Source organism: Cebidichthys violaceus, unplaced genomic scaffold, assembly GCF_023349555.1.
Source record: "Cebidichthys violaceus isolate CVI_PGR_0920_01 unplaced genomic scaffold, fCebVio1.0.p SCAF_9, whole genome shotgun sequence".
In the NCBI taxonomy this organism is placed as follows: domain Eukaryota; kingdom Metazoa; phylum Chordata; class Actinopteri; order Perciformes; family Stichaeidae; genus Cebidichthys; species Cebidichthys violaceus.
Genome location: NW_027176975.1, coordinates 725,188 through 745,187, shown reverse-complemented (window position 1 = coordinate 745,187; position 20,000 = coordinate 725,188). Strand labels below are relative to the sequence as shown.

The 20,000-nt window shown below is 46.3% G+C and overlaps 2 protein-coding genes and 2 non-coding genes across 7 annotated transcripts in view; 2 read left to right on the top strand and 2 right to left on the bottom strand.

Annotated features, from left to right (window-relative positions):
• Nucleotides 1-6,521, bottom strand: part of cntrl (centriolin) — a 19,186-nt gene extending 12,665 nt beyond the window's left edge. For 3 of the 4 annotated variants that reach the window (XM_068702987.1, XM_068702991.1, XM_068702988.1), the window contains exons 1-11: nucleotides 6,394-6,521; nucleotides 5,694-5,847; nucleotides 5,042-5,130; nucleotides 4,760-4,882; nucleotides 4,543-4,683; nucleotides 4,006-4,229; nucleotides 2,296-2,668; nucleotides 2,049-2,120; nucleotides 547-705; nucleotides 151-294; nucleotides 1-65 (exon numbers count right to left, since the gene is read on the bottom strand). The exon at nucleotides 1-65 is cut by the window's left edge and continues 235 nt beyond it. In XM_068702987.1, the coding sequence (XP_068559088.1) occupies nucleotides 1-65; nucleotides 151-294; nucleotides 547-705; nucleotides 2,049-2,120; nucleotides 2,296-2,668; nucleotides 4,006-4,229; nucleotides 4,543-4,683; nucleotides 4,760-4,882; nucleotides 5,042-5,130; nucleotides 5,694-5,811 (1,508 nt within the window). In that variant the 5' untranslated portion in view covers nucleotides 5,812-5,847; nucleotides 6,394-6,521. The remainder of the gene's footprint in view (nucleotides 66-150; nucleotides 295-546; nucleotides 706-2,048; nucleotides 2,121-2,295; nucleotides 2,669-4,005; nucleotides 4,230-4,542; nucleotides 4,684-4,759; nucleotides 4,883-5,041; nucleotides 5,131-5,693; nucleotides 5,848-6,393) is intronic. The other variant, XM_068702990.1, reaches the window with a different exon arrangement.
• Nucleotides 2,863-2,935, top strand: trnaa-agc (transfer RNA alanine (anticodon AGC)). The gene has a single exon. It is a non-coding gene; the product is annotated as a tRNA-Ala (tRNA).
• Nucleotides 6,522-6,708: 187 nt separating the features above from the next.
• Nucleotides 6,709-6,781, top strand: trnaa-agc (transfer RNA alanine (anticodon AGC)). The gene has a single exon. It is a non-coding gene; the product is annotated as a tRNA-Ala (tRNA).
• A 939-nt stretch (nucleotides 6,782-7,720) lies between these two features.
• The window catches only part of c5 (complement component 5), a 25,804-nt gene continuing 13,524 nt past the window's right edge, over nucleotides 7,721-20,000 (bottom strand). Inside the window, exons 19-42 of the mRNA XM_068702968.1 lie at nucleotides 19,434-19,516; nucleotides 16,979-17,118; nucleotides 16,167-16,412; nucleotides 16,013-16,073; nucleotides 15,842-15,931; nucleotides 14,916-15,128; nucleotides 14,725-14,800; nucleotides 14,242-14,401; nucleotides 14,039-14,143; nucleotides 13,790-13,961; nucleotides 13,510-13,634; nucleotides 11,994-12,074; nucleotides 11,604-11,756; nucleotides 11,423-11,485; nucleotides 11,253-11,343; nucleotides 10,913-10,952; nucleotides 10,562-10,664; nucleotides 10,366-10,440; nucleotides 9,964-10,069; nucleotides 9,478-9,561; nucleotides 9,297-9,386; nucleotides 8,598-8,690; nucleotides 8,366-8,504; nucleotides 7,721-7,966 (exon numbers count right to left, since the gene is read on the bottom strand). Coding sequence (XP_068559069.1) covers nucleotides 7,825-7,966; nucleotides 8,366-8,504; nucleotides 8,598-8,690; nucleotides 9,297-9,386; nucleotides 9,478-9,561; nucleotides 9,964-10,069; nucleotides 10,366-10,440; nucleotides 10,562-10,664; nucleotides 10,913-10,952; nucleotides 11,253-11,343; nucleotides 11,423-11,485; nucleotides 11,604-11,756; nucleotides 11,994-12,074; nucleotides 13,510-13,634; nucleotides 13,790-13,961; nucleotides 14,039-14,143; nucleotides 14,242-14,401; nucleotides 14,725-14,800; nucleotides 14,916-15,128; nucleotides 15,842-15,931; nucleotides 16,013-16,073; nucleotides 16,167-16,412; nucleotides 16,979-17,118; nucleotides 19,434-19,516 — 2,731 coding nt within the window. The 3' untranslated portion in view covers nucleotides 7,721-7,824. The remainder of the gene's footprint in view (nucleotides 7,967-8,365; nucleotides 8,505-8,597; nucleotides 8,691-9,296; nucleotides 9,387-9,477; nucleotides 9,562-9,963; nucleotides 10,070-10,365; nucleotides 10,441-10,561; nucleotides 10,665-10,912; nucleotides 10,953-11,252; nucleotides 11,344-11,422; nucleotides 11,486-11,603; nucleotides 11,757-11,993; nucleotides 12,075-13,509; nucleotides 13,635-13,789; nucleotides 13,962-14,038; nucleotides 14,144-14,241; nucleotides 14,402-14,724; nucleotides 14,801-14,915; nucleotides 15,129-15,841; nucleotides 15,932-16,012; nucleotides 16,074-16,166; nucleotides 16,413-16,978; nucleotides 17,119-19,433; nucleotides 19,517-20,000) is intronic.

The window sequence follows — 20,000 nt, the reverse complement described above, 5'->3', positions numbered from 1 at the left end:
GGGGAACTGAGGTACTGCAGACCCAAACCAGAGTCCTGAGTCCCCAGAGAGGCCAGACTGGGAGCCTGAGAGGGAGACAGTTTAATGATGCTTTGATATTATTACAATCACATCAATACTTCAACAGAGTTTGTGTGTGAAAAGTCTCACAGTGTGTCCAGGATCTCTGGTCCTGGTGCTCCTGGTCCTGGTTCTGGTGCGGTCCAGCTTCTGTCTCCGTCTGTGTCTCTGGGTTCTATCCACCGTGTGTTCTGAACGTTCTCCTCCTTCAGGTCGGTGAAAGCTGCCGTCGATCTGTCGACAACACAGCAGTAAAATCAATATAAATATTAGTGTGTACCTATGTGTGTGTGTGTGTCTGTACCTGTGTGTGTGTGTGTGTACCTATGTGTGTGTGTGTGTGTACCTATGTGTGTACCTTTGTGGGTACCTGTGTGTGTACCTGTGTGTGTACTTATGTGTGTGTACCTTTGTGTGTGTGTACCTGTGTGTGTGTGTGTGTGTGTGTGTGTGTGTGTGTGTGTGTGTGTGTGTGTGTGTGTGTACCTGCTCCACCATGGTGTTCAGAGCTCTCAGCTGTTCTGAGGTTGACGTCAGCTGTTCTGCAGTCAGCTGATCAGAGTCACACATGGACCTGCTGAGCTGCCGTAGCTTCCTGTTCAGACGTCCGAGGCTCCTCTGGTGACCGTCGCTCTGTGAACGCAGCTGGATCACATGACACGCCAGTCAGTCCCAGAATGCACTGCTGCTGTACTTTAACCTCGTCACGCCTCTCATTCACTTCTGAACAAGGAGTCATGTGTTCATGAGCCCGAATGACAACAACAACAAACCATCTGTTCCACTGCTGGAAGAAGAAGCATCCTGTTACAACCAGCTGCTCTAAAGTCTCAAACTCCTTCAAATGATTCTTACCTGATACAAACTACAGTATAATATATATAAACTACAGGATAATATATATAAACTACAGTATACCTGATACAAACTACAGTATAATATATATAAACTACAGGATAATATATATAAACTACAGTATACCTGATACAAACTACAGTATAATATATATAAACTACAGGATAATATATATAAACTACAGTATACCTGATATAAACTACAGTATAATATATATAAACTACAGTATAATATATATAAACTACAGTATACCTGATATAAACTACAGTATAATATATATAAACTACAGTATACCTGATACAAACTACAGTATAATATATATAAACTACAGTATACCTGATATAAACTACAGTATAATATATATAAACTACAGTATACCTTATATAAACTACAGTATAATATATATAAACTACAGTATACCTGATACAAACTACAGTATAATATATATAAACTACAGTATACCTGATATAAACTACAGTATAATATATATAAACTACAGTATACCTGATATAAACTACAGTATAATATATATAAACTACAGTATACCTGATACAAACTACAGTATAATATATATAAACTACAGTATAATATATATATAAACTACAGTATACTTGATATAAACTACAGTATACCTGATATAAACTACAGTATACTATATATAAACTACAGTATACCTGATATAAACTACAGGATACTATATATAAACTACAGTATAATATATATATAAACTACAGGATACTTGATATAAACTACAGTATACTTGATATAAACTACAGTATAATATATATAAACTACAGTATACCTGATATAAACTACAGGATACTATATATAAACTACAGTATAATATATATATAAACTACAGGATACTTGATATAAACTACAGTATACCTGATATAAACTACAGTATAATATATATAAACTACAGGATACCTGATATAAACTACAGTATACCTGATATAAACTACAGTATAATATATATAAACTACAGGATACTTGATATAAACTACAGTATACCTGATATAAACTACAGTATAATATATATAAACTACAGGATACTTGATATAAACTACAGGATACCTGATATAAACTACAGTATACCTGATATAAACTACAGTATACTATATATAAAGTACCTGCTGTAGCAGCATGTCTCTCTCCTGCTGGACATCCTGAAGCTTCAGACCGCTCTGCTGTAGCTCCGCCTCCTATTATTACATTTTAAATGAATTGTTTTAATATAAATAATCAAAAAGACATCAAGTGAGCGGTTCCTCTGACAAATTCAGTTTTTATGAAGCAGGTCTGGATCTGTGTGATCAGTGGATCAGGAGTCAGGAGGAGGTTCTGGTCTGGACTGATGCAGACTCAGCTGATACTCACCAGTTTGTATTGAACGTGTCTGTTCCTCTGCAGTCTCACTCTCAGTGTCTCCAGATCCTCCTTCAGCCTCCAGTCCGGCTCCTGGTCCTGGTCCATGCCGTGGATCACCTGGGCCTTCAGCTGGGCTACCTGGTCCTGATCCTGGGCCACCTGGGCCTCCAGCTGGGATATGTGGTCCTGATCCTGGACTAGCTGAGCCTCCAGCTGGGCTATGTGGTCCTGATCCTGGACTAGCTGGGCCTGCAGTCGGTCCATCTGTTCCTGGCTGTGGTTCTGGTTTTGTTGGAGCTGCTCCCTCCTGGTTCTGGTCTGCTGGATGGCCCTGTAGAGCTGCTCCACACTCCTGGACAACATGTCCTCAGGACTGACAGGACTGCAGGGGGGACAGGAGGACACTGTGAAGTCCACTTCAGACCACATTGTGGACTCACTTTCAGGTTCAGAGTAACATTTCTGTTTCATTTCAAAACTGAAAGGAGAGAAGGAGGAGAGATAAAAGAGAGAGGAGATAAGGAGAGAGGAGATAAGGAGCGAGAGGAGAGTTAGGAGGGAAGCAGCAGTCTCACAGGGGAATTAGCTCAGATGGTAGAGCGCTCGCTTAGCATGCGAGAGGTAGTGGGATCGATGCCCGCATTCTCCACTACAGTTTTACCTCCTCCTCCTCCTCCTCTGTGATCCTGGTACTCAGAGTACTCAGAGTAAGTAAAGACATGAATACCTCAGTGTGACATGGTGTAGTTTGACATTAGTCACACATGTGATCACTTACTGATACATAATGATCCATATTATCACTGATTCTTATCAGGTCTTGTATGTAAAATGCTACCAAACAGCTGCAACAGATGTGGTTCAGACTGCTGCTCTAGTGTGTGTGTGTGTGTGTGTGTGTGTGTGTGTGTGTGTGTGTGAGTGTGTGTGTGTGAACGCTCTCAGTAATGTGCATGAAGAAGATCACATGAACAGCTGTTAAACACGTTCTACTTCATCTAACAGACTGAGAACATCTCCAGAAACACTCACTGCTTCATGTTTCACTCAGGAACATAAACTGACCAGCAGACAGCAGACTGTAGGAGTACTGTAGTACTGGAGTAGGAGTACTGCAGTACTCCTACAGACTGTAGGAGTACTGTAGTACTGTAGGAGTACTGTAGGAGTACTGCTGTACTGTAGGAGTACTGCTGGAGTACTCCTACAGTACTCCTACAGTACTGCAGTACTCCAGCAGTACTCCTGCAGTACTCCTACAGTACTCCAGCAGTACTCCTACAGTACAGCAGTACTCCAGCAGTACTCCTACAGTACTCCTACAGTACTCCTACAGTACTCCAGCAGTACTCCTACAGTACTCCTACAGTACTCCAGCAGTACTCCTACAGTACTGCAGTACTCCAGCAGTACTGCAGTACTCCTACAGTACTCCAGCAGTACTCCTACAGTACAGCAGTACTCCAGCAGTACTCCAGCAGTACTCCTACAGTACTGCAGTACTCCAGCAGTACTGCAGTACTGTAGGAGTACTGCAGTACTGCTGGAGTACTGTAGGAGTACTGCAGTACTGCTGGAGTACTGCAGTACTGCAGTACTGTAGGAGTACTGCTGGAGTACTGTAGGAGTACTGCAGTACTGCTGGAGTACTGCAGTACTGTAGGAGTACTGCTGGAGTACTGCTGTAGTACTGTAGGAGTACTGCAGGAGTACTGGTACCTGTACTTGTCCTCATGCAGCTGCTCTGGTCCACTCTGAACCTCCTGAGGATCCATCATGGCAGCAGTAATCTGGTCCAGCTGAAGTCTGGTCTGGTCTACGTGGGTCCCGGTGTCTTTATTCTGGGTTCTGGTCTGGTGTAAGTGGGCTTTGGTCTGGTCCAGATGGGTCTGAAGTGTCTGGATGTCTTGTTGAAGAGACGAGTCCTCATCCTGACAGACATTCTATCACCAGCACCCAAACCAAGGAGAAACAGTGGGTCAGATGAAATGTGTCTGATCCATGTCAGCCTTCTGCAGCACTGGGACATTCAGGACCTCTTCACCCATAAGTCGAACCTCAGCTCCTATAATACATCTATGATAAACTGAGTATCTTAAATACAGACGCTCGGGACACTGAAGGACAAAAATGTCCCATTGAAGCATCACAGCATAAAACCATTCATTCTAGGAATATGAATCCAGAAACATGAGATAGAAAACATTCTACTGATCAATCAATACTTTTACTTACAGTAACTTCTCAAAGTGTTACCTGTCTCACGGTCTGTCGGGTTAGCTCCTCCCTCAGCTGCTGGAGCTCCGCCTGCTGTCTGCTGCTCTCCACCCGTCTGTCTCTCAGACCACGGGTCTTCATCCGCAGCACAGACAGCTCCTCCTGCTGGACGCACACGTCCTGAAGACGGACAGACAGATGTGTTAACCAGGGACGTGTCTAACAGCATCATGTCCCCTGAGAGACACACACTGACCCGTCTGAGTGTCCTGGTCCTGTCCTCCAGCTGTCTGCAGTGTCCCAGAGTGTCCTCCAGGTGGAGCTGCAGACTCTGGTTCTCCGTCTGCAGACTCTGGACCTGCTGCTGAGAACGACGAGCCTGAAGCACAACCATCACATCTCCAGTTTATACACATTCAATTATATTCTACATATATATATATATATATATATATATATATATATACATATATATATATATATATATATATATATATATATATATGTACATAATAATCAATATCATCAGAGTCTCTACCTGCTCTCTGAGTCCTTTCAGATATTCCTGAAGGCCACAGATGATCTTCTCCAAATCCTTCTGAAGAGATTCATTCACCAAAATCTGACCTGGAGGAGGAGGAGGAGGAGGAGGAGGAGAGGAAACAAGGAGAAGAAGAGGAGGAGGAGGGGAGGAAACAAGGAAAGGAGACAAAACAAGAGAGGAGAGGAGAGGAGGAGGAAAAGGAAACAAGGGAAGGGGCGGAAGAAGAGGAGAGGAAAGAAGAGAGGAGAGGAGGAGAAGGCGAGGAAACAGGGAAAGGAGAGATAACAAGAGACAAGAGGAGAGAAGGAGGAGAAGGAGAAAACACATGGAAAAGAAGGAGGAAGAGGAGAGGAAACAAGAGAGGAGAGGAGGAGGAGAAGGCGAGGAAACAAGTAGAAGAAACAAGAGAGGAGGAGGAAAAGGAAATATGGAAAAGGAGAGGAGGAGGAGGAAAGGATACAAGGAGAAGGTGAAGAGGAGGTGAAGAAGGCAAGGAAACAAGGAAAGAAGAGAAAACATGAAAAAGAGAAGGAGGAGAGGAGACAAGGAGAAGGAGGAGTTATATTCTCTAACTTTGTCGAACTCTGACAGCCAATCACAGGACTCCCGTTAGAGACGGCCTCTGATTGGTCGGTGGTCTCCTCACCGTCGGTCAGCTGTTGCTCCAGCTCTCTGATCTCCTGCGTCTCCATGGCGATGCGTGACAGCATGTCGTCAAGGCGACCCTCCACCTCGCTCTGCTTGCTGCTCATCCTGACCAACATCTGTCTGCAGCTGGACAGACGGGCGGTCACATGGGCCTGAGAGAGACACACGTCGGCCAATCAGAGAGCGGCTTCACAGGATGGTTACTGAATATCATGGGGTCTCTTAAAGGGCCAGTCTGAGGGTTTCCTCCTTCTGAGGAGCAGCTCTCCTCTCTCCTCCTCTCCTCCTCTCATGGTTGTTTAAGAAACCTTCTGTACAGACTCAAACTCAAACAGTCTGCAGCCTGTGACTAACTCCTAACCCCTAACTCCTAACTCCTAACCCCTAACTCCTAACTCCTAACTCCTAACCCCTAACCCTGAGAGAGACCAGCACCCCCTCAGTCAGGCGGTTCAGCACTGTAAGCAAACTGTGACCAGTGGTCTGGTGGCTTTGAGTTTCTCCTCTCTGCCCCCCCCCCCCCCCCCCCCCCCCCCCCCCCCCCCCCTCCTCTGTGTGGGAGTGGCAGGAAGGAGGAAGTCAGTTGTTTGTTTTCCAGCTGCTCCTCTACTTCCTTTGCATTGCATTGTGGGAGAAAAGTGTCTGACAACATCACAGAGAGAAAAACAAGCAGATCACCTTCATACAGACATACTCACTGTCAGAGACACAGGGGGCTGCTGGGTAATACCATGTCCTCCTCCTCCTCCTCCTCCTCCTCTCTATCAGCTCACACTACACCTCCTCCTCCTCCTCCTCTCTCCGTTACAAACTTATCTTCCTCTCTCTCTTTGAATCAACACAGGAAGTGCTTCTGTCAGCCAATCACAGAGCGCAGCTGCAGAGCGACGGGGCCATCTTCTGACCAATGGCAGCTTGAAAACAAGCAGGGGAAGCCCCGCCCCCTCAAAGGGAGGAGTCCGAGGCTCTTAAAGAGACAGTAAGCTGACCATGGAGTCATAGACAGGTTCAGAGGGGAATTAGCTCAGATGGTAGAGCGCTCGCTTAGCATGCGAGAGGTAGTGGGATCGATGCCCGCATTCTCCACTACAGTTTTACCTCCTCCTCCTCCTCCTCAATTTAATGCACTAATACAAATATGAACAAACACAAGAGAGGCATAAATAAACAGCGAAATAAAGACATTAGTTAGTTCAAGGTTGTGAACATAAATATATAAATAAAAAAATGTAATGTAAATTATTTAGTTTTAGTTTAGTTTTTAATTTATGTCTGCATGTATTTATTCATTGTATCTATTAACTGATGTATTTACACATTCATTCATGTGTTTACTGATAAACTTTGAGCAGCTCACGATCTAGAATGTGAAGATAACAGAGGAGAGGAGGAGGAGGAGGAGGAGGAGAGGAGGAGGAGAGGGTAAAACTGCAGTGGAGAATGCAGGCATCGATCCCGCTACCTCTCACATGCTAAGCGAGCGCTCTACCATCTGAGCTAATTCCCCTCTGAGACACATAGTCACTGAGGACACAAGCACATGAGACACTGAGGACATGAGGACATGAAACACTGAGGACATGAGACACTGAGGACATGACACACTGAGGACATGAGGACAGGATCAGGTTGGTCCACTGTGCTCTGCAGACGTGGGTTTGAATCCCATCCTCGACGCAGTCTTCTTCTCTGGGGATGTTCTCTGTCCTGAGGAACCTTCTCCTCTAACCTTCACTCTGTTCTGTCAGCTGGTGTCTCCAAGTGAGGAGCAGGAGGAGCAGCAGGAGTTATCACATGTTACTGTACAAGTACTACTACCACACTGTACAAGTACTCTGTTACAGTAAAAGTACTACTACCACACTGTATAAATACTGCAGTGAGAATGTTCCTTCAGTAAAATCAGTAAAAATATCAATGTGATGAATAAAGTATATAAATAAACTTCACTTACTTAATATAACACATGTGTGTGTGTGTGTGTGTGTGTGTGTGTGTGTGTGTGTGTGTACATCAGTGACACAGTTATTTAGTGTAACGTTTATTGACAGTATGACTTGATGACACAGTTCATAAAAGAATCATTGAATTGAATCGTTTTGTGATCCCGGTTCTTCTTCTCTGGTCTGTTATGAGGCGTCGGGGCAGCCGGATAACTGCAGGTCCAGAGCAAAGTCCTCCAGCTGGGAAGTGTAGTCCAAACACTCAGGAGGACTACAGAGAGACGGCAAGAGCTCCACCAGAGCCTCAGAGTCCAGAGGGAGACGATACCTGGAGGAGGAAACACAGGAGGTCAGAGGAGGAGGAGGAGGAGGAGCATGAGGAAGAGGTAGGAGGAGGAGGAAGAGGAAGAGGGAGGGGAGGAGGAGGATGAAGAGGAGGACGAAGAGGAGGACGAAGAGGAGGAGGAGGAGCATGAGGAAGAGGTAGGAGGAGGAGGAAGAGGAAGAGGGAGGGGAGGAGGAGGATGAAGTGGAGGAAGAGGAGGACGAGGAGGAGGAAGAGGAAGAGGAGGAGGAGGAAGAGGAGGAGGAAGAGGAGGAAGAGGAGGAGGAGGAGGAAGAGGAGGAAGAGGAGGAGGAAGAGGAGGAAGAGGAGGAGGAAGAGGAGGAAGAGGAGGAGGAAGAGGAGGAGGAGGAGGAGGAGGAGGAGGAGGAGGGAGACACTGACTTGAAGCCCTGGCTCAGCCGGACCTCAGACCCTCTGGCTCCCATCACCAGGTACTGCTGGTTGTTCTGGATGTCAACAGAGCTGCAGGTGGCCTTTTTCACCAGCTCCACCACTGTCCCTGAACTCACCGCTTCAAACTCTGCAAAACCAACAGAGATCCAGGTAACAGTGATGTCACACCACTTCATTTCTGTCCAATCAGAGAGAGGCACGAGGAGCGGAGCTATTTTACCTTCATCAGTGTTCTTCAGGACTTCAACTACGGTGGCTGTGTGGGTCATAAAGTCTCCTTCTCCTGCTGAAGACTTCACCGTCACCTTATAGGCTGCAGGGAGATAAAAGGTCTGAGAAGAGCTCCTGAACGCCACATCTATGACAGAGACTCTCTTCTTATGGAAGTCATTACATTTAGTACTTTATGCTCCATTTAGAGTCAAACAGACCATAAAGCAGGGGATGCTTTAGGGGCGGGGCTACACGCTGATTGACAGGTCTCTACTACGGTCTGAGTGTTATCCGTGTTTTCATTTTACAACTTTACCTTTTTCAGTTCATGAAAACAAAGATGGAGACGGACAAAAGGCTTCAAAACATCAGTCCACAAACCAATACATTACATTACAGTCATTTATCAGACGCTTTTATCCAAAGCGACTTACAGTTCAGTATCTATCTACCGTAGACGCAGCTACGGGAGACATTTTTGGGGTTAAGTGTCTTGCTCAAGGACACACTGACATGAGACTAGCAGAGCAGGAGCCGGGGATCGAACCACCGACCCTCTGATTGAAAGGCTGCCCTGCTCTCCACTTATCCACGGTCACCCCAATAGATGTCGTCATGACGACTATGTGCTACCTTCATGCTGCTCAGCATCAGATCTCTCACTGATCACGTTTACATGTGAACTGTCATGAAATCTCATCCTTACCGTATTTGATGTGTGGCCTGCAGGTCTCATTCGTACGTTTGGCCGCTGTCAGCGTCACATCGATGTTTCCTCTGAAGGCAGCACACGCAGCTACAACCACAACAACAGCAATATACTTAAGGTGTTGTTACAACTAAAAACATAATCAACTTATACACCATAAAACATGTCCCACAGCTACCTGTCATACACTGACACTGTTCATCCACACAGAGGCGCTGCAGCTTCTGCTGCTCGTAGGAGAACCGTTTGGTGCATTCACTGCCTGCGGGACCAGAGACGTTTAAAAGGAACAATCCAACATTTAAAAATATTTCCTCCAGAGTGAGTTTCTGACGTTTCAGATCGTTTTATGGTAAATATCAGATAGAGAGCTAGGCTAACAGTTTCCCCCTGCTTCCAGTCTTAGTTAGTGCTAAGCTAGGCTAAACACAGCCTGATAAATGAGATCATGTGATCGAGATAGATTATTAGATTAATCACATTTTGACTTCATGAACACTGTAACTCATAATCTCTTAGTATTTTTAACATTAGCTTAATTAGCAGCTCATGATTACAGTTTTGACTCAAACTTCTTATGTTTCCTGTTTGTCTCTGAAGACTGTAGAACTACAAACCAGACCTGAAAAAGACTACAAATCCCAGGATGCACAGCCACACTCACCTCTGTCCTGAGGCTCATAGACGCTAAACAGGGACTCGCTGGCCCCGCCCACCCTGAACCTGGTCCTGATCCGAAAACCAATGCACAGGAAGATGTCTGAGGGAACCTAGCAACCAGACAGGAAGTGACCTCACACTAAACATTATGAGGATAAAATAAAACATTCTGCTGGATTCACTTCACATTAACTTTATTTTAATCCGTCGGAGTTTAATTATTGTGTTGTTGTTGTGTTGTGTTGTTATTGTTGTGTTGTTGTGCTGCTGTTGTGTTGTTATTGTTGTGTTGTTGTTGTTGTGTTGTTGTTGTTGTGCTGTTGTTGTTGTTGTTGTGTTGTTGTTGTGGTTGTTGTGCTGTTGTTGTGTTGTTGTTGTTGTTGTTGTTGTTGTTGTTGTTACTCACAGAGTCCATCTGGATGACCACAGTGGTTCCTTGTAGTTCGTAGTGAGAGATCATCGGCTCGTCTGAGTCTCTGAACTGAAAAACAACGATTCAGTTACACCTGAAGAAAGACACAGCTGGTCGCTGCTCTTAAAGCATCACAGAAGAAGAAGAAGAGGAGATGTTCACTGACGAGCATCACGTGATCAGAGCTCACCTGTCTCAGGTCCTCCAGGTAACCCTCCACACCTGTCGGCAGCTGGATCTTCATCACGGTCAGACTGGACTCAGTGGAGACCTCGTTAGGAGGAGGTTTGTACCTGAAACACGTCATTTAAATATAAACCATGTCTTTAATACACTGATCTGACACAAACAATGTTTTAAAGGTTAAGTCATGAATAATGTATTTCTTGATGCTGAGTGATGATGTCGAGGGAGAATCTTTAAGTTAACGGGACACATTCAGGAAACTTTCACATTTCAAAATAAAGTGACTAAACCATGAACGTTAATATTCACATTAAGTAATAGAAGTTTAATATATTAATAATAATAATTCTCTCACTTTGCACAGGCGACCAGGTGAGGAGCACTGAGAGAATGATCTGAGGAGGAGAAGAAGAAGGTCACTCTGAGAGGAGAGAGACAGGGAGACAGACAGACAGGTAGGTAGAGAGACAGGGAGACAGACAGAGGGTTGGACAGACAGACAGACAGGTAGACAGACAGACAGGTAGGTAGAGGCACAGGGAGACAGACAGAGGGTTGGACAGACAGACAGACAGACAGACAGGGAGACAAGTAGACAGAGAGACAGGTAGACATTTAGATAGACAGACAAATTGACAGGTAGATAGATAGACATGCAGTGTTGACAGTGTTGATAAAGTTGTGTTGAATTTTACCGCCTGAGGTGTCGGGGCCCGCCACCTCTATGGTGAGGTCAAAGTTACAGCTCAGAGACGACGAGGTGGTCTCATAGTAAACCGTCTTCATCTGGAGACACAGCGAGGGAACGTTAAAGGGCATGCTGGGACATTTACACGGAGGGATACTGACTTTAAACCACACCCACCTTCACGTTGGACACACCCTTTCCATAACCTGTGGACACGGTGATGTCATCATCCTTCATCACCTGGGACACAAAAGAAACAGGAAGACAGAAACACATACAGGTTATTAATCACAGCAGCACAGAACCCGTCTCCCTCTCCCGAGTCTGTCTCACTGTCGTGCACCTGTCTCCCTCTCACCTGGATGGGCGTGGCCACGGGTTGGCTCTGGCTCAGCTGGACTCGTCCCAGCGATCCCTTCCTGCTGTAGTGGACGTTGATGTCCTGATTGAGGACAGCTCGAGGGACGACTTTACTGTACTCTGTCACTGCCTCCAGAGTCAAGTGTGTGTCCTGAGAGACAGACAGGAAGAAAAACAGACAGGTAGGGAGACAGACAGACAGACAGACAGGAAGAGAGACAGAGAGAGAGAGAGAGAGAGAGAGAGAGAGAGAGACAGACAGACAGGTTGGAGGTTAAAGGTCACCTCACAGATCAGTAGAAATAAACATGTGTGTGAGTGTAAGTGTGTGTGTGTGTGTGTGTGTGTGTGTGTGTGTGTGTGTGTGTGTGTGTGTGTGTGTGTGGACCTGTATGGAGTAGAAACCCTCTCCGTAGTGCTGATCCTGGGTCAGCCAGGACAGGATGGGGTTGGCGTAGGGGATCCTCCCCTTTAACACAAAACAACAATATTATTATGATACATATAAATATAAATATAATCACTGTCTGTTCACATCTGTGTGGTTGAGTCCATCAGGCTCTCATCAGAACGTCTCTTTACTCACACTTCACTGTTATACTACTAATATTTATGTATATTTAATGTCATTATAGACAGATATATATATATATATATATATATATATATATATATATATAGCTGTAGTTTATCACTATAATTGAATGTCTTCTCCTTCTTATGAATATCTAATGAGCCTGAGATCAGTTATTAAACCAACAATCATCGTCTGTATGAGAAGATGGAGAAGATGAAGAGTTGATGAAGAAGAAGATGAAGAGTTGATGGAGAAAAAGATGAAGAGTTGATGGAGAAGAAGATGAAGAGTTGATGAAGAAGAAGATGAAGAGTTGATGGAGAAGAAGATGAGTTGATGGAGAAGAAGATGAAGAGTTGATGAAGAAGAAGATGAAGAGTTGATGGAGAAGAAGATGAAGAGTTGATGGAGAAGAAGATGAAGAGTTGATGAAGAAGAAGATGAAGAGTTGATGGAGAAGAAGATGAAGAGTTGATGGAGAAGAAGATGAGTTGATGGAGAAGAAGATGAAGAGTTGATGAAGAAGAAGATGAAGAGTTGATGAAGAAGAAGATGAAGAGTTGATGAAGAAGAAGATGAAGAGTTGATGGAGAAGAAGATGAAGAGTTGATGAAGAAGAAGATGAAGAGTTGATGGAGAAGAAGATGAAGAGTTGATGGAGAAGAAGATGAGTTGATGAAGAAGAAGATGAAGAGTTGATGGAGAAGAAGATGAGTTGATGAAGAAGAAGATGAAGAGTTGATGGAGAAGAAGATGAGTTGATGGAGAAGAAGATGAAGAGTTGATGGAGAAGAAGATGAGTTGATGGAGAAGAAGATGAAGAGTTGATGAAGAAGAAGATGAAGAGTTGATGAAAAAGAAGATGAAGAGTTGATGGAGAAGAAGATGAAGAGTTGATGGAGAAGAAGATGAGTTGATGGAGAAGAAGATGAAGAGTTGATGGAGAAGAAGATGAGTTGATGGAGAAGAAGATGAAGAGTTGATGGAGAAGAAGATGAGTTGATGGAGAAGAAGATGAAGAGTTGATGAAGAAGAAGATGAAGAGTTGATGAAGAAGAAGATGAAGAGTTGATGAAGAAGAAGATGAAGAGTTGATGGAGAAGAAGATGAAGAGTTGATGAAGAAGAAGATGAAGAGTTGATGGAGAAGAAGATGAAGAGTTGATGGAGAAGAAGATGAAGAGTTGATGGAGAAGAAGATGAGTTGATGGAGAAGAAGATGAAGAGTTGATGAAGAAGAAGATGAAGAGTTGATGGAGAAGAAGATGAAGAGTTGATGAAGAAGAAGATGAAGAGTTGATGGAGAAGAAGATGAAGAGTTGTCAGACCTTGATGAGCACAGTCAGCAGGACGTACGCCGTCGCCTCCACCGTCAGACCGCTGGATTGGTCGGGTTTCAGCCAATCAGCTGTCACACTGGACTCCTGCCAATACCTGAGAACAGCAGGGTGACCTGGAGACACACACACACACACACACACACACACACACACACACACACACAGAGAGACACACACACACACACACAATCAATGGTAATATAATATGATCAAATGATGCATCAGTTGAACTTCGTTACATTTAAAGGGACAGTGTGTAGAAACACACCTTTGTCTCGAGCCAGTTTCTCCAGACTGTTGAGCAGCTCGGAGGACGCCATGCTGTCGGGGTCACGGAGGGTCAGGGCGTAGGTCGCCACCGCACGCACATACACACTCTTCACACCCAGGGCATGCTGGGAAATGTAGTTGACTGCAGACCTCATGCTGTCGTCGTGGAACTAGAGAGAGAAGATGTAAAAATGATGATTCAACAACTAAAGGGGAAGGATGAAGAGGAGGAGGAAGGTGTCCTCACCTGGAGATGCAGGATGGGGTCTTTGATGTTGGTAGCTTTGTGTAACGCGATCAGCACGAAGGACGTCAGATACACCGATTGGTCGACAGCAGACGTCCCTGCAGCCTGCAGCCAATCAGAACGCAGCACACAAAGAGAGGAAGGTCACTCACAAACAAAGAGGAAGATGATGAAGAGGACGAGGAGGAGGAGGAGGTGCTGACCATGACTTTGTTGGCTCTGAAGGAGGACTTGTCTGTGAAGGATCCGTTCTGCTGCTGAGCTCGGCGGATCAACCAGGATACTGAGTCTGAGAGAGTGTGGTGGTCTACAGGGACCACCGGGTCCACAACAGACAGGGTCTTCACCACCAGGGCTGTCAGCCTGAGAGGCAGACAAGGAGACAGAGAGACAGAGAGAGAGAGAGAGAGACAGAGAGAGAGAGAGACAGACAGAGACAGAGAGACAGACAGACAGAGAGAGACAGAGAGAGAGAGAGAGACAGACAGAGAGACAGAGACAGTGAGAGACAGAGAGACAGAGACAGTGAGAGACAGAGAGAGAGAGACAGAGAGAGACAGAGATGTATATACATATATATATATACATATATATATGTATATATATATATATATATATATATACACACAGTATGTGTGTGTATATATATATATATATATATACACACAGTATGTGTGTGTTCTCACCAGGTACTGGGTTCTCTCTTCATCCACATGCTGTAGCTGGAGTCTCCCCCTTTGAATGAACTGATACTGACCAGACCTGCGCACACACACACACACACACACACACACACACACACACACACACACAATAATCAGGGTAAATAAGTGAACAGGAAGTTGACCTCCTCAGGTCTCCATCAGCGTCTCCTCACCCTCTTTGATCTTCTGTCTCAGGTCTACTGACATCCTCTTGATGTCTCCTCCCAGGACGTCCCAGCTGCTCGTGGTCTCCAGGTACTGGTACAACTGGGCCAGAGGGAGGACGCCGCCCACCACCGCCTCCACCGACCCGGCCGGCAGGTTGACGAGCTGTCGGAGGCCTTCGGGGCTGAGCATCACCGACAGGAAGTCACCGATAACCTCACCTGGTTCATAAACACACACAGAACATGTAGTTACACTGACGGTCCACAGGGGGAGACAGAGGCTGCTTTTCAGCCACTGGGATTCTGGTTTGGTTAAAGATAGAATATCACAATGTGACGTCACCCATTGGTTTGTGGACTATGGTTTGGAAGCCTCGAGTTCAGCATTTCAGCCATCGCCATCTTGTTTTCTGTCTGTCGCCATTTATTTATTTTTTCAACCAGCAGTAACACAAGAGGGCGAAGAGTACAACCGAATGCTGACTAAAACACTTTGAGGACGATGAAGTAAAAACACACTGTGAAAAGGTTGTAAGATGATGATAGCGAGCTGTCAATCAGCGTGTAGCCCCGCCCCTAAATCGTCCCCTCTTTATGGTCTGTTTGACTCTAAATGTTCCATAATGTACTAAATGAACATCATGCTGTATTGAAGAAGACTGTAAACTAGAGATTGAGACCATAAACTCATGTTTACAATGTTTACTGAGGGAATAAATCAAGAGAGAAGTAGAGTCATTTTAGACTAGACTTCTACACAACCAGAGGAGTCGCCCCCTGGTGGACACTAGAGAGAACGCAGCTTTAACACGTGAAGCTCTGACCTCTCCTGGTTTAGTCGCTGTACTTTAGGAGGAAGGATACCTGCTCCTGCCTACATGTAACATTTAGAGAGTAACCCTGGAGTAACTCCTCACAGCTCCACGTCTCACCGTTGATGGTCAGCATCCTCTCCACGGCCGTGTTGGGGACGACGTTGGCCGGCGGTTTGTTCTTCAGCTCCACTGTTCTCTTCTCTGATCCTGAAGCAGCACAGAGCAGAGTGACTCCACTGGTCTCCTCCGTCATCAGAGAGCAGCAGCTCATCAGAGGTCAGTTCTTACCGTAGAGTCCCTGTGGGTCCAGTCGGCCTCCAGAGAACTCCTCCTTCTTCACTCCTTCAGGCTGGAAACACAAACACAGACTCTCCTGGTTTGTTATTTGGTATCTTTACGGAGCATTGTTTCATGAAACCTTCACTATGTAACCGCTCCGTACCACCACTCTCAGCTTCTTCACCAGGACGTCTCCTCTTCCTCCTCCTCCTCCTCGGGGGGTCTTCAGAGTGAAGGTCAGCACGTGGTCTCCAGGCTCCAGACCCAGCAGGGTGAAGCTCACCTTCGCAGACCCCCCGGCAGACAGGGGGCTCCAGCTGCAGGAGGTGGAGTGAAGCCCCGCCCCCCCAGCAACAGGGTGGGACTGCTGCAGACACACCGCTGGACCAGCTGTCAGCGTCACACAGTACTGAGGAGGAGGAGGAGGAGGAGGAAGAGGAGGAGGAGACAAGGTGAAAGAGGAGGAAGAGGAAGAGGAAGAGGAGGAGGAAGAGGAGGAGGAGCAGGAGGAGAAGGAGGAGGAGCAGGAGGAAGAGGAGGAGCAGGAGGAGGAGGAAAAGGAGGAGGAGCAGGAGGAAGAGGAGGAGGAGTAGGAAGAGGAGGAGGAAGAGGAGGAAGAGGAGGAGGAGGAGAAGGAAGAGCAGCAGGAGGAGGAGGAAGAGGAGGAGTAGGAAGAGGAGGAGGAAGAGGAGTAGGAAGAGGAGGAGGAGGAAGAGAAGGAGGAGGAAGAGGAGGAGGAAAAGGAGGAGGAAGAGGAGGAGGAGCAGCAGGAGGAGGAGGACGAAGAGGAGAAGGAGGAGCCAAGGTGAAAGAGGAGGAAGAGGAAGAGGAAGAGGAGGAGGGGGACAGATAGAGGAGGAGAGGTGGAGGAAGTGGAGGAGATGAAGACAAGGTGGAGGAGACCAGAGTTATTAGTAAACTAAACCAGGCGGCCACAGGCAGAGGATCATGGGACATGTAGTCTGGTGTTGTTACCTTGACGGCGTCGTCCTGCTGGTTGTAGACGGAGCCCGTCAGCTCCACCTGTTCTCCTCTGACCACCTGATAAGGAAGAGGAACGTCCACACTGAGAGGAAGACGGGCCGACACATGGACCGGCTCCGCAACACACACACCTGTAGAGACACACAACACATCAACACACACACCTGTAGAGACACACAACACATCAACACACACACCTGTAGAGACACACAACACATCAACACACCTGTTGGTACCGCTCCACCTCTACTATATCTAGTTGGTTCCGCTCCACCTCTACTATATCTAGTTGGTACCGCTCCACCTCCACTAGATCTAGTTGGTACCGCTCCACCTCCACTATATCTAGTTGGTTCCGCTCCACCTCTACTATATCTAGTTGGTACGGCTCCACCTCTACTTTATCTAGTTGGTACCGCTCCACCTCTACTATATCTAGTTGGTACGGCTCCACCTCTACTTTATCTAGTTGGTTCCGCTCCACCTCTACTATATCTAGTTGGTTCCGCTCCACCTCTACTATATCTAGTTGGTACGGCTCCACCTCTACTATATCTAGTTGGTTCCGCTCCACCTCTACTTTATCTAGTTGGTTCCGCTCCACCTCTACTATATCTAGTTGGTACGGCTCCACCTCTACTATATCTAGTTGGTTCCGCTCCACCTCTACTTTATCTAGTTGGTTCCGCTCCACCTCCACTATATCTAGTTGGTACCGCTCCACCTCCACTATATCTAGTTGGTACCGCTCCACCTCTACTATATCTAGTTGGTACGGCTCCACCTCCACTATATCTAGTTGGTACCGCTCCACCTTTACTATATCTAGTTGGTTCCGCTCCACCTCCACTATATCTAGTTGGTACGGCTCCACCTCTACTTTATCTAGTTGGTTCCGCTCCACCTCTACTATATCTAGTTGGTACCGCTCCACCTCTACTATATCTAGTTGGTTCCGCTCCACCTCTACTATATCTAGTTGGTACGGCTCCACCTCTACTTTATCTAGTTGGTTCCGCTCCACCTCTACTATATCTAGTTGGTACCGCTCCACCTCTACTATATCTAGTTGGTTCCGCTCCACCTCTACTATATCTAGTTGGTACCGCTCCACCTCTACTATATCTAGTTGGTTCCGCTCCACCTCTACTATATCTAGTTGGTACGGCTCCACCTCTACTTTATCTAGTTGGTTCCGCTCCACCTCTACTATATCTAGTTGGTACCGCTCCACCTCTACTATATCTAGTTGGTTCCGCTCCACCTCTACTATATCTAGTTGGTACCGCTCCACCTCTACTATATCTAGTTGGTACCGCTCCACCTCTACTTTATCTAGTTGGTTCCGCTCCACCTCTACTTTATCTAGTTGGTTCCGCTCCACCTCTACTATATCTAGTTGGTACCGCTCCACCTCTACTATATCTAGTTGGTTCCGCTCCACCTCTACTTTATCTAGTTGGTTCCGCTCCACCTCTACTATATCTAGTTGGTACCGCTCCACCTCTACTATATCTAGTTGGTTCCGCTCCACCTCCCTCACCAGCTCCATTCCTTCCCCCACCAGAGAGGTGACATTCCACGTCCCTAGAGCTAGTCTGCGATGTGGTACCGGGTCGGTACACCGATAGGTTCCCTGCCCTTGCCTGCCGTCGGGCTCACTTTGCACTCGACCCCAATGCCTACCCCTGTGAGTGGAGGGCCCACAGGGCGGCGGCTCCCTGAGGTTTGGCACCAGAAGGAAGCCCCGGTTTACCTTTGTAAGGCGAGGTGTGACAACTCTTTTCCAGCCGATTCATCAAGGGTCAGTGAACCGCTCCCCTGAGACCACTTTGCCTCGGGAGACCCTACCAGGAGCTATTGCCCCCCGACAACACAGGTCTCAGGGTCACTGGGGCACAAAAACACCTCTCCACCACGTTAAGGTGGCGATTCATTGGAGGACCAATGAATATAAGGATCAATTAAAATATTCCAGATAAGAAAAACAGCTGGAGCTGATCCCAGCTGAGATTGGAAGGAGACCGGGTAAACCCTGGACAGTTAGCAGATATCCAGATGTCCAGACTGACAGATACAAACACACATTCACAGCTACGGGCAATTTAGAGAGTCAATAAACCTCTTTGGACTGAGGAAGTTCATGAAGTCGTGAACTCCATATAAGAGGGCCGTCCAGCCCGGGACTTGAACCCGGAGGCCTCTTGCTGTGAGCTAGCCACCACTTTAGTTCAAAGCTCAGAGATCTATGTAGACCTGCTCCTGAAGCTGTTCATAAAACAGTTTAATCAGCACCATTTCAGTACTTCAGACACCTGCAGAAGAAAAGGATGCAGAGACACAGGTACCGAAGGAAGGAAGGAAGGAAATCAGCAAATGGGAGAATAGACGTATGAAATGAAGGAGGAGAGGAGGTGGCTGATGTTAAACGTGAAGGATGACTCACCGTTGTTGAACATGCCGATGGCCTTGATCTCCCAGGTGGTGAGAGAGTCTGGTAGAGGCCTGGTGACCGACAACTGGCCCGAACTACAGACACAAAGACGGAGACGATCAGAGACGTCTTCTGTACTGAACGCGGTGAGACAAGATATGAACGTCCTGCAGCGTCCTTTTGATCAGAACTCATAAAGTCAGGTCGACTTCAGTCAAACAGGGATGCTGTCCAGTTCAGCAATTTTGCCGTCGCCAGTGGACAGGAAGTGACCATATGTGGACTGAGGAGGAGTGACGTAGAGACGCCGTATACGTCTCTGGTAGAGACCTGTCAATCAGTGTGTAGCCCCGCCCCTAAAGCATCCCCTGCTTTATGGTCTGTTTGACTCTAAATGGAGCATAATGTACTAAATGAACATCATGCTGTATTGAAGAAGACTGTAAACTAGAGATTGAGACCATAAACTCATGTTTACAATGTTTACTGAGGGAATAAATCAAGAGAGAAGTAGAGTCATTTTAGACTAGACTTCTATACAACCAGAGGAGTCGCCCCCTGCTGGACACTAGAGAGAAT